The 17,058-nt window shown below is 43.2% G+C and overlaps 1 protein-coding gene across 1 annotated transcript; it reads left to right on the top strand.

Moving 5' to 3' along the window:
* Nucleotides 1-11,305: 11,305 nt before the first annotated feature.
* On the top strand, nt 11,306-16,265 carry IL36A (interleukin 36 alpha). Its single transcript, XM_065928808.1, has 5 exons — nt 11,306-11,310; nt 12,156-12,274; nt 12,557-12,670; nt 12,831-12,970; nt 16,050-16,265. The coding sequence occupies exons 1-5, from the start codon at nt 11,306-11,308 to the stop codon at nt 16,263-16,265; spliced, it is 594 nt and encodes a 197-aa protein (XP_065784880.1).
* Nucleotides 16,266-17,058: the final 793 nt, after the last annotated feature.

Below are 17,058 nucleotides of genomic sequence, written 5' to 3'. Positions count from 1 at the left end.
CCCATCTTCTTGGGTTTTTATGCAGGCTTCACTACATAGATATGATTGATTTCATCATTGGCCATTAGCAATTGTTTCAACCTCCAGCCCCTCCCCTGTCCCTGGAGGTCAGAAGTTGGTGGCAATGAAAGTTCCAAACCTTTAGTCCAAAGGTTGGTTTCCCAGCAACCTGCAAAAATCACCTCATAACATAACAAAAGACACATTTATTGCTCTCAACACCTAGGACATTTCAAGGGTTTTAGCAGCTCTGTGCCAGAAGTGGGGACAGAGATTAAACATGTATTAATTTTTAAATATTTATTTTGGCTGTTCTGGGTCTTCGTTGCTGTGCTTGGACTTTCTTTAGTTGTGATGAGCTAGGGCTACTCGCTAGTTGTGGTTCTCTGGTTTCTCATTGTGATGGCTTTTCTTGTTGCAGAGCACAGGCTCTAGGACCGTGGGCTTCAGTAGCTGCAGCACACGGGCTCAGTAGTTGTGACTCACGGGCCAAGTTGCCCGAGGCATGCACAAACTTCCCAGACTAGGGATTGAAACTGTGTCCCCTGCATTGACAGGCCCATTCTTTTTTTTTTTTTTTTCATTTTTTTTTTTAGTTGAAGGCTAATTACTTTACAATATTGTAGTGGTTTTTGTCATACATTGACATGAATCAGCCATGGATTTACATGTATTCCCCATCCCGATCCCCCCTCCCACCTCGCTCTCTACCCAATCCCTCTGAGTCTTCCCAGTGCACCAGGCCCGAGCACTTGTCTCATGCATCATCCAATCTGGCCTGGTGATCTGTTTCACTATAGATAATATACATGTTTCGATGCTGTTTCTCTCAAAACATCCCACCCTCGCCTTCTCCCACAGAGTCCAAAAGTCGACAGGCCCATTCTTAACCACTGGACAGCCAGAAAAGTCTGAACACATATTTCTTAATTCAGGTCACAACACATGTCCCATATTGGCTGACCTATGTCTTGAAGATATAAAATAATATTTAGCTGAGTACATGAGGTTAGAGGTAAGTTTCTATGTATGGGCTTTTCCCTTATCACTTGGAAACCTCCTTCGGTTATAAGGGTTGGTAACAAAATCTCATTCCCAGCGTACAGGGAAGAGGCATGTGCCAACTGCAGGGGTTGGGAGTGGAATGGGCGTGGAGTGGGGAGGACAGAAAAGCCAGCTCTCAGCATTGCAGTGGTGAACCACTCCCTCCCCATTACCTCTTGTAAGCCAGCTCATGAGCTGGTCATCACTATTGGTGTGACCACTTCCTAGGAGCTGGTGAGGCCTGGAAAAACCCTGGCCACACGAGGAGAAAATTTTGTTTTGAGAATTAGAAAGATCGGAGCTAAGGGGGACTGGTGACAAATTTTATTTTTTCTATGTGAAAACTCAGGCTGTGTTCATGGTCTTTTAAAAACAATGTTTTCCAACAATATGATTTAATAATGAAAAAGTCATAATTTTTAAAAATTAGATTTTAATTTTAAAAGATATTATTCAAGTTTAATGAAATATTTCACTACTGAACTAAAACTTTGCATTTACCAAATAAAAATATTACATCTTGCAAAAAAAAAAAAAAAAAAGAGATGTTTCCAAAAACAGAATCACAGACATAGAGAATAGACATCTCAACCTGCAAAAGTCACCTCATAACATAAGAAAAGATACCTTTATTGCTCTCAACACCTAAGACATTTCAAGGGTTTTAGCAACTCTGTGCCAGAAATGGGGACAGAGATTAAACATGTATTTCTTTTTTAAATATTTATTTTATTTTAGCTGTGGAATGAAGGGAACCGGGGAAGGATGGAGGAGTTTGGGATTAGCAGATGCAAGTTATTATATACAGGATGGGTAAACAGCAAGGTCCTTTTGTATAGCACAGAGAACTATATTCAGTATTCTGTGATAAATCATAATGAAAAGAATATTAAAAAGAATACACACATGCACACAAAATTCCCTTACATACAAATGAGTTCCATTTCCAGAGTGTGCTCCTAAGTCCAATTTGTTTGTAAGTCCAGCAAAGTTGGTCTAATTACCCAACTAATACAAAGAGTTAAATACTGTAATACCGTAATACATTTATAATACTCAACACAAATAATACATAAAAAACAAATACAAAAAATTATGAAAACATATTCAACCCTATAGTACGGTACCTTGAAGAGTACAGCAGTACAGTACAGCAGCTGGCACACAGGGGCTGGCATCCAGCGAACAGGCAAGAAGTGTTACTGACTGGAGGAGGGAGTTGGTAGATCTGAAGGATCGTCAGCAAGAAGAGGTGGAGGGCAAGGTGCAATTTCACTCATGCTTGATGTTGATGGCACAGGTTCTGGTGCCTTGCTGGATTCAGTTCTATCCACACTCTTGAAAAAATGATCCAGTGATATCTGGGTAGTAGCACGCTTGCATCTCTGAAAGTTTGCAACTTGAAGGTTCATATGTAGGGGACTTACTGTGTTTGTGTGTATTTGTTGTTGTTTCGTCACTAAGTTGTGTCCAGCTTTTTGGCGACCCCATGGACTGTAGCCCACCAGGCTCCTCTGACCATGGGATCTTCCAGTCAACAATACTGGAGTGGGTTGCCATGGCTGCCATTTCCTTCTCCAAGGGATCTTCCCGGCCAGGGACTGAACTCGCGGTTCCTGCGTTAGCAGGCAGAGTCTTTACTGCTGAGCCATCAGGGAAGCCCCATGAGTGTATATGTATGTATGTAGATCTCTCTCTCTCTGAAACCTTTGCTATACAGCAGAAATGAACGCATTATTGTCAATCAACTATATGTTGATAAATACATTTTTTAAAAATGTTTCAAATATATCATTGGTTGTCTAACTCTTAACATTTGAATTTAAAACAATTTTCCTTTGTCAATGGTGCACTTTCTGTTTCAAGCAAATCACGATTGTTCATTTTGCCAGTGGGCTGGAGGCCATAGGATGGGGAGGTGGCCCTTCTTGTTCCCCACTGGGCAGATGTACCATTGGTCTGCCTGTAGGCCCTCACCTTGAGGTTGTCTAGATTAACACCCAAGTCTATAGAGAGGGACTAAATGCTTTCATTCATCACTGATTCATATTTTGGGATTGTATTATCTGAATATCTATACTTAAAATTTTCATAAATGATTTTATTTTTTCTCTTTGTAAAAGTTTGATGAAAACATTATTGGCTTTCCTATATGACTGAATTTGTTTTTTATTTTTATTTTTTTACTGATATCTGATTTATTTCTACCTATTAAGTAATACTTTAGCTTTTTTCTTTTGTTTCACACATGACTTTAAGAAATTGTTATGGGAGTTTAATGAAGGAGTGAAATTATGGTTAACAATAAATGATAACTATCATTGTATTATTATTTCCAGAAAATTCAGGAAACCTATCTCTTTCTATTTTAACATAAATATTGAGTTATATTGAGGGAATATTTACAACAAATATATTCAAGATATAAATAAATGGGACCAACATAAACTCAGCCCTCAGCTGAAGAAACAGAAGACATTAAGCATACCCGTGTGTTCATTCACCATCCCATCACCTTCCCATCCTTCCATTGGATGTAACTGTCATCCTGAATGTGATGGATATTATTCGCTTGCATTTTGTTATAGATTTACCACATACGTGGTACGTGCTGCTCTGTCATTGGCTGGGGGTGTCTCAGGGAGAGTAGCCTTGGCAGGAATATCACAGTGGATCCAGAGGTGTGGCACCTGAGGCCGTCTGCTTACTATTCTCCTTGTGACAGAGTCTCTTAAAGGGAGATCTGAGAGGTACATCTCTGTGGCCACAGCACTTCACAATTGTGCTGCATGAATCGCCTCTTCTCCACGTGTTTGGGAGCAGATCCACTCCGATTCCCTTTTTCCTAAGGGGAAACTTGGAAGCAGCATATAAATGGATGGACTACTGCACCTATTTCTTCAATTGGTCCCAGTGACTGGTTTCTACTGTCTCCCTTCTCCACTGTCTATTCTTGGATTCCCCTAATCCTCAGTGATCATCGTGGCAGGTCTTAGTGACTTTCCTGGTGATCTAACCAAAGATCTCATCCATGAGAAGTCTGACCATTTAGTTATCATGTTCTTGTGATTGTTTAGTCACTAAGTCTGCCTGACTCTTTTTGACTACATGGACTGCCAGGCTTCCATGTCTTTCACTATCACCCAGAATTTGCTCAAACTCTTGTCCATTGAGTTGGTGATGCCATCCAACCATCTCATCCTCTGTTGCCCTCTTCTCCTCCTGCCCTCAGTCTTTCCCAGCATCAGGGTCTTTTCCAATGAGTCAGCTCTTCACCTCAGTTGGCCAAAGTATTGGAGATTCAGCTTCAGCATCAGTCCTTCCAATGAATATTCAGGGTTGATGTCCTTTAGGATTAACTGATTTTATCTCCCTGCTGTCCAAGGGACTCTCAAGAGTCTTCTCCAGCACTGCAATTCAAAAGCATTCTTGGGCACAGCCTTCTTTATGGTCCAACTTAGGTGTTCTTACATGTACTTATTCGCAGTTACAATTAGGCAAAGGGATACCAAAGGTACCCAAGCAGATCACCTGAGTTCCTTGTGTATTGTTATAGTTTAGTCACTAAGTCATGTCCAACTCTTGTGACCCCATGAACTGTAGCCCAACAGGCTCCTCTGTCCAAGCAATTTTCCAGGCAAGAATACTGGAATGGGTTTCCATTTTCAGTATTCTCCAGGGGATCTTCTCAATACAAGAATCAAACTGGCATCTCTTGCATTGCAGGAGGATTCTTTACCACTGAATCCCCAGGGAAGCCCTTCTTGTATATTACACAAGAAATATTTCACTCCCTGTCTTCATGTGCATGGGAAACTCTACCTCCTCCTTCATAGGCTGGATCCTGAAGGATGACTTCCATCCTCCAATAGTACTGCCACTGAGAGGTACTTCAGTTGTACCTCTAATATGCAACCCGAAACTCCATTAAGTCGACTACTTCTGGATGGACCAGTGGATCCAGGGAAGTAGTAGAGCTGGCTCATACTGTCCAGAAAAGGCCAAATGTTACAGCTTCAAATTTTGAAAGACAGTTGGTAACTTGAAATTGCCCAGGTTGGGAATATCTACATCATGGATACTGACAATCACCACAAGTTTTGTCTTATGTTCTGTTTGTTTATTTTCCAGAAAGAAAATAGTTAAAAATTTACCAGCATACTATTGAGTGGATTCAATGGTCATGGGCTTCTTTTATCCCCTCCTTCATTATAAAATGAATTCTATGCTTGGATGCTATCTTGTGTGGGATTCCATTCCTGTAGATCAGTCATCCCATAGTAGTGGTGATTGAGGCTCTGAAGGCAGAAATGGTATATACATCAATCCCTCTGAGGGCACACTGTTGCCCTTCCAAGAGGGAAAAGATCTGACACATCAGTAACTTGCCACCATGAGATTAGTCAGACTCCTTGAAGAATACTGCCACATCAGGGGCTCAGTATTAGTCTCTGTTGCTACTAAGTTACACAGTCATCCTTGGTAAGTGGAAATGCCTTCTATTGGGCCCTATAGTTTTCTTTTCTTGTGTTGTCCTTCTTTGGTTTTGGTGTCACTATGAGGCTAGTCTCATAAATGAGTTTAGGCCATCTTCAATTTTTTGGAAGAGTCTGGGAAGTTAATTATTTGAATGTTTAGAAGAATTCACCATCTGATCCTGGGCTTTTCTTTTTTGGAAAGTTTTTGATTACTGATTCTCCTTACTCATTTTTGGTCTGCCCAGATTTTCTTTCTTCATGATAGTGTCTTGGTAAGTTGCATATTTCTAGGTATTTCTTCTAGGTTTTTATATTTGTTGGTATGTAATTCTTTATAGTGGTCTCTTATGATCTTTTGTACTTAATGTAATGTAAGTTGTAATGTCTTTTCTTTCATTTCTGATTTGATTTGAGTCCTCTCTCTCTTTTTCCTAACTAGTCTAGCTGAAGATTTGCCTATTATGCTTATCTTTTCAAAAAACAAAGTCTTAGTTTCATTGATCTTTTCTTTGTGTGTTTGATTTCTATTTCATTTACTTCTGCTCTGATCTTTGTCATTTCCTTTCTTCTGTGAACATCAGGATTAGTTTGCTCTTCTTTTCTGTTCTTGAGATATAAAATTAGGTTGTTTATTTAAAACGTTTCTCTTTTCCTCCCACCTTCCTCTCCACCTGATTCCTCTGGGTCTAATGTGTTTATTATAAACTTTCCCCTTAGCACTGCTTTTATTGCAAACCATAAGTTTTGTTATACTGCATTTTCATTTTTGTTTGGTTGAGTTTATTTTAAAATTTCCCCTTTGGCTTTTTTCTTTGATGTATTAGTTATTTAAGTACATGTTGTTTAATTTTCACATATTTGTTTATATTTCACTTTTTCTCCTGTTATTGATTTCTAGTTTCTTTATTTTTATTTATTTCTTGGCTGCACCATTTGTCCATGGGATCTTTATTTCCCTAACCAGGGATCGAACCCACAATCCCTGCAGTGGAAGCTTGGAGTCTTAACCATTGGACCACCAGGGAAGTCCCTCTTTATATATTTTCTTGTTACTAGTTACTGCTTTTTCTTTTCTTAAAGAAGTTTCTTAACATTTCTTTAGACTCTTTTGCGACCTCATGGACTATAGCCCACCAGGTTGCTCTGTCCATGGGATGCTCCAGGCAAGAATACTGAAATGGATTGCCATTTTCTACTCCAAGGGATCTTCCCGACCCAGGGATCGAACTTGAGTCTCTTGTGTCTTCTGCATCGGCAGTTGGGTTCTTTACCAGCTGAACCACCTGGGAAGCCCTTTCTTCTGCTTCTCCTACCCATCTCAATATAGCCTTTTTTCTTTGTTGTAGATGCAAGTTGAGCTAGTTTTGTAGATTTAGTGTGTCCTTGTGATGTGAGTCCAGGATCTTTGTACATCACCATTTTAAAGTGGAAGCCTTCTTTTCTATTTTTAAAAAAGTTTTATTTATTTTATTTTTGGCTGTGTTGGGTCTTTGTTGCTGCATGGGCTTTTCTCTAGTTGCGGATAGTGGGAGCTGCTCTCTAGTTAAAGTGTGCAGGCTTCTCACGGTGGTGGCTTCCCTTGTGGAGCATGAACCCAATAACTGTGGTGCCCAGGCTTAGTTGCTCCATGACATATGGGGTTCTCCCAGATAAGGGATCAAATCTGTCCATGTCTCCTGCCTTGGCAGGGAGATTTTTACCACTGAGCCACCAGGGAAACCCCCTCTTTTCTATTTTTAATTATTTTTTTTTCTGTTTTTCTCCTCTAATTGAATAATTTCAAATGACCTGTCTTCTGTTGCTCTGATTCTTTTTTTGTTATATCCAGTCTGTTGTTGAAGCTGTCTGTGGAGTTCATCAGCTTGGTCATTGCAGAGTTGAAGAGTCCTTCAACTCCCAGGTTTCTGTTTGTTTTTATTTAATGATTTCTCTTTCTTTGTTGGACTCATTTTTTAAAGTTCTCAATTTTTAATTTAATTTAATATAATATCCAGTATGACTTGTGGGATATTAGTTCGCTGATCAGGGCTCAAACACAGGCTCTTGGCAGTGAAAGCAGGGAGTCCTAACCACTGGACTGCTAAGGAATGCCCTAAACTAATTTTTTTTAATGCATTATGCTTCTAATTTTATTTTATTTTCTCTGTGTTCTTGTAGTTCACTGAATTTCTTAAGAGGATTATATAGAATTATTTGTCAGTCCACTTATCTCTTTTTCTTTAGGGCCAATTATTGAAGCTTCTCTGGTGGCTCAGAGGATAAAGAATCTGTCTGCAGTACAGGAGATCTGGGTTCAATCCCTGGGTCAGGAAGATACCCTGGAGAAGGGAATGGCAACGCACTTCAGTGTTCTTGCCTGGAGAGTCCCATGGGCAGTTAGCTTGGTAGGCTACAATCCACGGGGTTGCGGAGTTGGACACAACTGAGAAACTACTACTACAACTACTATTGGAGCTGTATTAATTTCCTTTGGTGGTGTCATGTCTCCTTAATTTTTGTGATCTTTGTGGCCTTCATTGTCTGTGCATTTAAGAAAGTAGTTGTCTCTTCCAGTCTTTACAGTCTGGCTTTGGAAGGGAAAGCCCTTCACCAGTCAGCCTGTCCAGAGATTCTGAGTAAGGCATCTGATGATGTCCATGGGTGTTTGCTGCTGGAGTTCTCGGACAGGCAGGTGGTGCCTGGGTCAGCAGGTGACCATACCTGGTGCTTGGATCCACAGGGTCGATTTTTGCGACAAACTGCCTTTGTGTCTGGGTTCACTGGAGTTGACCAGGTGCCTGAGTCTGTGATGGTAAGCCTGGGACCTGAGTCTGTGTGGGTGGGCCTGGATCCTAGGTCTGTGCCAGCCAGTCTGGTCATGGGGACCACTGGGGTGGGTCTGGCATCTGGGTCCACAGGAGCTGGCCTGGTGCTGGGGCAAGCCTAGAGTCTGGGTTCACAGGAGCCTGGAAGCTGGGGTTACCTAGCATTTGGGTGAACCTGACAACTGGGGCTGTAGGAGTCAGCCTATAGCCTATAGTTCCAGGGCTCATGGGGCCAACCTGGAGGTTGAATCCAAGGGACAAGACTGGAGGTTGGGACCATGGGAGTCAATCTGAAAGCTGGGGCCATGGGAGCAGCCAAATACTGGACTGGGCTGGACTGGGCTGGGAGTATGTATCCACAGAAGCTTGCCATGAGTCCAGGCCAGGGAAGTCAGTCTAAAGTCTGAGGCTATGGGGCTGCCTGGTGCTGCCATGGGTCAGGAGCCTGGCTCCCCAAGAGCCTGCCTGGAGCCTGGGGCCAATGGTACCAGCCTTGCATTGGGGCAGGCCAAGAGCCTAGTTCCATGAAAGCTCATCTGGAGTATCGGTCTGTAGAAGCCACCTTGGAGCTGGGCAGTTGGGAACTGGGGCCATGGAGCCAACCTGGTGCTAAGGCAGGTCAGGAGCCTACCAGAGCCTGGGTTCATAGGAACTGCTGGGTGGTCTGTAACCTGGCTTTGTGCAAGCCCACCAAGAGCCTGGGGTCACGGGAGCTGGCCTGATGCTGTGGTGGGCTGATGGCGGAGCCCACTGTGACGTCAGGTCCTTCCTTCACTTCCTTCTCCCATAGGTTAGATGTCTCTCTCCACAGGGGAGGGGTGATGGGAGTATGTGAAACTGTCTTTCCTATGTTTTTCAATGCATCTTTTCTTACTTCCATGTTCCACCCAAGTGATGTAATCCCTCACCTGTGAAGCTCTTGTGAAGGTATTTCAGAGCATGGAGAGTTGTTCAAATGGATGTTTCTGGGAGGGGACAAGCCCTAGAAATTCCTAAACCACCACCTTGTTGATGTCATTCACTAATTCTTCTGCTGTGTGCTGTCTATTGCCAAATACAAATATTGGCTTATTTTATTTTGTAATGTATTTAACAGTGCAAGAGATGCTGTTTGCCTCTTCCATTTTTGCCACTTTTCATAGTTTGCTGTTCTAGAAAGATATTCTTATTCATCATTTGTTTCTTAAACATGGTTAGGACAGTTGTTTTAAGCTCTGTGTATAATAGTTACAAAATGTGATCTCTGTGTGGATATGTTTCTGTTTTCCCTTTTTTCTTTCTTTTACTTTCTCCTTCCCTCCTTCTCTCCCTCCCTCCCCCCTCCCTTCCTTTCTCTTTCCTTTCTTTCCTTTTGCTCTTATTCTTGTTTGTGTGTATGCCTGGTAGTCTTCAACTACTTATGGATTGTTGTCTTTGGAATGACTCTGCTCACCTCTAGAGAGACTTTCTCTTTCCTTCTGGTAGAAAGTACTTGGCTTAAATGAAGCCAAATATAGTTTCATAGTACCTGGTTCAATCAAACTGTAAGTACTCCAAGTGAAAATCCTTGTGAGGGTCTGTCCAGCATCACAGACTTCCAGTAATGACTTCTTTTCTTTACTACTGTCATCTCTCCTTTTTTTCTCCCCCCAGTGCCAAGACAGCCTATCTCATGGGTTCCAGAGGCTGAGGAAATTTGACAGTGGGTCTAGGGCTGGTTTGCTTGTTCCTTCCCCAGGCCCAGGCCTACCCTGAATCCCAAATTCTTTCTTTCTATGTTTCTAGAGTATTGACAGTGGTGTGTCCTATATCGGCATAGAACATATTGTAGTTTTAAAGCTGTTTAAAAACATTTCAGGTCCTGATTCTGTAACCCTGGGGCAGAACCTGAGATTCTGCATTTCTGGTAAACTGTTGGTTGTTGCCAGTGCTGCTGCTCCAAGGACCACACTTTGAATATCAAGAATGTGCAGAACAAGGACAGTTCCATGTGATTTGCCAACAGGTGAACCATAGAAAAATTGAGTTGTGGGGATTATACTATCAGAACTGGGATGGATTTGTGGGGCTGAGATGACTGTATTAGACTTTAAACTGAGTAATGAAGGATAGATATGGATGGACAAAGGAATTACATTTCAAGGCAAATTCAGTTCTGTCTAGCTAAGAGAGTAGGGAAGTTGTATCTCTAAACTGTATCCCTATGGAGTTATTTTCTTGCAGAGAGAGAAATTTCCTTCATCGTATTTGATTCAATTTCCCTTCTTAGGCTTATCTACTCCCTTAGCTATGAAGGATGTCACTTCCCTATTAGGGAGAGAGACACAGAGGTCTTGGGTTATCTGGTATCAGCTAAGCCCCCATCACCTCTGATAATGGTACTATGGGCTAAGTTCCCAGGTCATATAGAGCTCCATGTTTTATAGGATGCAGTAAAGAATCTGGAAGGACCACATATCTTATTGACTGTGGTCATGAACGAGTTTGCATTAGTATATGTGGCATCTATACTAGTGTGTCCTGGATGTTTGCTTCTTTGTATCTGATGGCAGGATATTGAGCCCCTCTTCTTAAGATATCCAAGTGCATTCAGTCCTGTGTAAGGAGCATGGGGGTGATGTCACAAATTCTGGACTTTCTTCTGCCATTTCCTTCTCAAGGGGACCTTCCCCATCCAGGGATCCAACTAGTGTCTCCTGCAACTCCTGCCTTGGCAGGTGGATTCTTTTAACACTGAGCCACCTGGGAAGCCTTTTCTTCTTAGAGCATGGGAATCAACTCATGCTAAGCGATGCTCTAGGCAGGACCTCTTTATAGACTCAACTTGATTATGAATCCCAGTTTTGACTCAAAGAAACTTGCTATACATTTAAATGTCAGTGCTTCATGACTCCACACTCTTAAGAGGACAGTTCACCAGCTTATCATGGGCTACCCAGGACAAGATCAAGAAGCAAGAATCTTTGGAGAGGGTAAAGGTGTGAACATGAGGGTGTCCTTATGAGGTGAGGTAGGCTGATGAGGTAGTCAGGAGCTGGGAACCACTACAGACAGTGAACTCAGACGGGCTGAGAGGTTGGAACAGTCTCACCAGCACTGCCTGTTTCCCTTTGTGGAAGAGCTAATGCATGTCTTCTAGCACAGGAAATAGAGCATCTAGAAGCCACTACTCTAGAGTCCATGAGAGGCAGGGTGTGCAGGAGCTGACCTTGTTTAGGCCAGGCTTTCCTTGAGTGGAGAAGTAGCATTCACACTCGCTCTGAAAAGCTGGAGGAGCATACACTGGAGTGTTTGTATTTTTTTGTCTGAGATTGGCAGGGATAAGATGACCAGATCAGGAGTGGTTGGAAACTACGCAGGCCTTAGGGGACCACTCCCTTTCTAAGTCTACCTTGAACCCACTATGGGTTTCCACTCTATGGAATAAGATTAGTGTAACATTTTGCAGCATCATTGCTTAGTCATCGGCCATGGGACAGTCCCATAACACTTCTTTCCTCAAACTCAGTGTTGATGACAATGTTTCCTGGTGACTGCTCTTAAAAACTTAGCTTGCCTCCTTTTTCACGGTGCGTGAACAGGTTGCAACCCTGCCCCAGTTGATATTTCTTTATATAAAGCCTCACTAAATTTCCCTGGTATCAGGAACTGACATATACTCAGGGTGCTGGGAAGTCCTAGCCCCAGTGAGGCAGAACCTCCTCCTTTCTTGATGTGGATCAAAGGCTTGGGCCCTATTGGACTCCGTCAGAGCACCTGAGCACAGAAAAAGCCATAGTCCATAGCCATAGGAACACTGCATCCTCCATGGCTGCAAAGCCTGCTGACCTTTGATCTTCTCTGCTTCTAGACCTCTGGCCTTGGCCCTCCTGTCATCTTTAGGCTCTGGGTTTAGACCTGAATACAGGTACCGCTGCTTCTGCTGGAAGGTAGGCTACGTCCAAGAAGGTGAACAGGAGAGGAAGCAAGGTGAATTCTGGGACCGCAGATTCTCCCTGGGGTTGCTGTTGGCTCATTAGCTCTTTTTCTGACTCAAGGTCAAACCGTGGCTTGGGACTGACTTAGATCCTCTTGTGGGATCCATCTGCACATAAATGTCTTCACACCTTGGCAGTTCCGAAACACCATCATCCAAAGGGAATGAAAGAATGAAAGGTCCAGGTGAAGATGTACATGGAAGGACAAAAAAATTGGAAAGGGGGGATATTCAGTACCTTCCTGTTCACATTTGCCTTTTGATTTTCTCTACAGTATTATCCAGGATAAACCCAATTCTGGTGGATATTCAGGATGTCAACCATCTGGTATGGGTCCTTCAAGGCCAGACGCTCACAGCTGTCCCCAGGAAGGACCAGATGGACCCAGGTGAGTGGCCAAGGCCTGTCCAAAGCAGCCCCTTTGGCCAGTGCTGCTGTGTGTCGTGTGTTCAGCTTTTTCTTTTCACTGTGAATGGGCTTGTTAACTGGGCTTATCTAGCAGGTTGTAATGAATGAGAGAGTGATCTGTGATTATGTTGTGTTTCCAGTCACTGTTACCTTAATCTCATGCAAGTACACAGAGACTCTTGAGAAGGGCAGGGGGAATCCTGTTTACTTGGGACTGAAGGAGCCGGAGCTTTGCCTGTTCTGCACGAAGGTCCAGGGGCAGCCCGTGCTGCAGCTTCAGGTGAGTGTGGAAAATAAGGGTCTTGTCTATGCCTGACTAGGAGTAAAACTGAAAGTGTTAGTTGCTCAGTTGTGTCCGACTTTGCCACCACATGAACTGTAGCCCTGCCAGGTTCCTCTGTCCATGGGGTTCTCCAGGCAAGAATACTGGAGTTGGGTTGCCATTTCCTACTCCAGGGGATCTTCCCCACCCAGGGATCGAACCCCAGTCTCCAGCACTGGGGGCAGATTTTTGACCATCTGAGCCATAGCATTTACCCCCAACTAGGAGGAAGACTTCCCTGGTGGCTCAGAAGGTAAAGCGCCTGCCTACAATGCTGGAGACCCGGGTTCAATCTCTGGGTTGGCAAGATCTCCTGGAGAAGGAAATGGCAACCTACTCCAGTATTCTTGCCTGGAAAATTCCATGGACAGAGAAGCCTGGTAGGCTACAGTCCATGGGGTCGCAAAGAGTCGGACACGACTGAGTGACTTCACTTAGCACTTAGGAGGAAGATGTGCATTTATTTCACTGAGTGCTCATTTGATGGAAAATTTAGCTTTTTAGAATCTTTGTTAATTTTTTTTCTAGCTGTGCCGGCTCTTCCTTGCTGTGCATGGGCATTCTCTAGTTACTGAGGACAGGGGCTATTCTCTAACCGCGGTGCACAGGCTTCCCACTGTGCCCTGAGAAGTGGTGGCTTCTCTTGTTGCAAAACGTGGGCTCTAGGGCATGAGGGCCTCAACGGTTGTGGCACACAGGCTTAGTGTCCCCACGGCATGTGGGAGCTTCCCAGACCAAGGATCGAACCTGTGTTCCCTGCATTGACAGGCCCATTCCTAACCACTGGATCACCAGAGAAGTCCTCTAGAATCTTTTAAAGGACAGATTATTGATTATCCTTATGCATATTTATTTTTGGTTCTTTTTAGGATGCATGTATTATGAAACAAGAAAAAATTGCGGGGGTATTTTGAAACTAATCTGCTAAAATCATTTGTTTTGCTTAAGAAATAATTCCGCAAAGAGGAAGGCTTTTAGATTTATTCTTGACTATATATATGAATCTCTCTCTGTCTCTCTGTCTCTCTGTCTCTCTGTCTCTCTCTCTCTCTCACACACACACACACACACACACACTCACACACACAGTCATCCCTTGGCATCTTTGGGGGATTTGGTGCAGGACTCCTCTACCCCTCATGGATACCAAAGTGGATGCTCAAGTTCCTATATAACCTATATAATTATGTAACCTATCCTTTAAATCAGCTCTAGATTACTAAATAATACCTAATACAGTAAGACGGAGAAGGCAATGGCACCCCACTCCAGTACTCTTGCCTGGAAGATCCCGTGGATGGAGGAGCCTGGTAGGCTGCAATCCATGGGGTTGCTAAGAGTCGGACACGACTGAGCGACTTCCCTTTCACTTTTCACTTTCATGCATTGGAGAAGGAAATGGCAACCCACTCCAGTGTTCTTGCCTGGAGAATCCCAGGGATGGGGGAGCCTGGCGGGCTGACATCTATGGGGTCACGCAGAGTCGGACACGACTGAAGTGACTTAGCAGTAGCAGTAGCAGCAATACAGTGAGAACACTATATAAATAGTTACCAGCCCAAAGAAAATTCAAGTTTTGCTTTTTTGGAACTTTCTGGATTTTTTTGTTTTTTTCCCAATATTTTTGGTCCTCAGTTGGTTTACTCCAAGTACACAGAATCTGTTGAGAGGAAGGGTCAACTGCACATGTGTGGGTGGAATCAGCTATGACACTTTCAGCAGTTTATTATCACTAGGTGGGTGAGCAAATTAAAACATGTTTTTGACAGGAGATAGTTTTCAACTGTAAGTGAACAAGCAATTCTCTGTAACAAGCATTTTAATAATGCTATTCTCCATTATTTAAAAATATTTTAAGTTATAAGAGGATCACAAACAAGGCCTCTGTGTGCCTTAGGAAATCTCTTGATCCCTTGATCTATATATTCTATAGGTTTCCCAGGTGGCCGTAGTAGTAAAGAACCTGCCTGCTAATGCAAGAGACATAAGAGACTCGGGTTGATCCCTGGGTTGGGAAGATCCCCGGAAGGCAGGCATGGCAACCAACTCCAATATTCTTGCCTGGAGAATCCCATGGACAGAGGAGCCTGGCAAGCTACAGTTCATAGAGCTGCAAAGAGTTGGACACAACTGAAGTGACTTAGCATGCACGCATGTATGTTCTCTATCTATATTTATTCTATTGGAAAGAAGAGTGAAAATGAAAGTCACTCAGTCATGTTTGACTCTTTGGAACCCCGTGGACTAAACAGTCCATGCAATTCTCCTGGTGAGGATACTGGAGTCAGTGGCTATTCCCTTTTCCAGGGAATCTTCCCAACCCAGGGGCCAAACCCAGGTCTCCCCCACTGCGGGCAGATTCTGAGCCACCAGGGAAGACCATCTACTGGAGTCAGGAATAAAAGTAAAAGCCTTCAGCAAACAAGCATAGGCAGACACTCAATTTGATGACAAGATAGAAAATAGTGGTTTAATGATGGGCAATTTTGCCCCTGACAAATTTTTCAATGTCTGGTGGTATTTTTAGTTGCCACACCTAGCAACTGGGGGATTCTGCTGATCTCTATTGGATAGAGGACAGGGGTGCTGTTAAACCTCCCAGCATACACAAGACAGACCCTGACAACAAAAAATTATTCTGCCCAAAACATCCATAGTTCTGAGGTTAGAGACACTTGACATGAAACAACTCTGTTTAAATTCATGATAACTGTTATGTAACTATTCCCTGGGTTTATAAGGAACAGGTAATGGCTAAATCTGTGCTTTGTATTCTCAAAAACATTGCTGTCAACATTGTTCTTCTTCAAAGGCTCACATTAAGAACCATTGAAATTAGTGGTCTAAGTTTTCACTCCTAAACTTAACATCTCTAAAGTATTTGGGGCTGATAATTTTTAATCGTTTAATATGAAATAGAGGTACCCAGGCCTGTTTCAACAGAGGAAACAATCTTGAATAGGAACTGTTAGTGTGCAGAGTTTGGAACATCTCAAACAGTGATGTTTCTCCCTGGGACCTCCTTCTCGCCCTTTAGGAACAGAATATAATGGATCTGTACCACCAAACTGAGCCTGTGAAGCCTTTTCTCTTCTACCATGACCAGAAAGGCAGGGCCTCCAGCTTTGAGTCTGTGGCCTTCCCTGGCTGGTTCATTGGCTCCTGCTCCAATGGAAGTTGTCCTGTGATTATCACCCAAGAACTGGGGAAAATCTACACTACTGACTTTGGGTTTACAGTACTCCAGGCTTAAGGCTGGCCTAGGAATGAGAGTCGTTCTCTGCAAAGAGAATCTTGTCTTTGGTTTCCTCCATTCAAGCTCTTGAAGTGCTTCTGAATCACAGCACTGCAAATCAGCAATACTTTAATGAATTAAGAAAAAAGAGAGAAAAGTACTTTGGAGATGAACATTGTCATACCGATCATTCAACAAGGAAAGGCAGAATTGCCAGAATTATGTCCATTTCATTTTTGCGGGGTTTTCAAGTTCCCCAGCCATGAATTGAACCATCTTAGTCAGAGAAGGCGATGGCACCCCACTCCAATACTCTTGCCTGGAAAATCCCATGGATGGAGGAGCCTGGTAGGCTGCAGTCCACGGGGTCGTGAAGAGTCATACATGACTGAGCGACTTCAATTTCACTTTTCACTTTCATGCATTGGAGAAGGAAATGGCAACCCACTCCAGTGTTCTTGCCTGGAGAATCCCAGGGATGGGGGAGCCTGGTGGGCTGCCATCCACGGGGTCGCACATAGTCAGACATGACTGAAGCAACTTAGCAGCAGCAGCAGTCTTAAAGGATCTTGGTTAAGCTTTTCACCCAAGAGTATCTTACTGACCTCAACACATGCATTCAGTGACAACATACACACAACACTGGGCCAAGTTGTGTGCCCTCAGCCAGGAACCACATGGACAAAAGTGCAGGGAAATTGAGGGTCTTTGCTATGGCTATGTAGCTAAATTATGACACCTTGACAAAAATACTGAAGAAAACTCTACTTAACATACCTGCTAATGATGCTTCAAATAACAAATGAAGGTG

This window comes from Muntiacus reevesi, chromosome 3 (assembly GCF_963930625.1).
Source record: "Muntiacus reevesi chromosome 3, mMunRee1.1, whole genome shotgun sequence".
Lineage (NCBI taxonomy): Eukaryota > Metazoa > Chordata > Mammalia > Artiodactyla > Cervidae > Muntiacus > Muntiacus reevesi.
Note: the sequence above shows the minus strand (reverse complement) of the source record. Positions and strands in the feature narration are given on the sequence as shown.

Coding starts and splice junctions, on each gene's coding strand:
- IL36A (XM_065928808.1), top strand. Junction 12,275..12,556: donor TGAACAGGAGAGGAAGCAAG/GTGAATTCTGGG, acceptor TTTTCTCTACAG/TATTATCCAGGATAAACCCA. Junction 12,971..16,049: donor AGCCCGTGCTGCAGCTTCAG/GTGAGTGTGGAA, acceptor CTCGCCCTTTAG/GAACAGAATATAATGGATCT.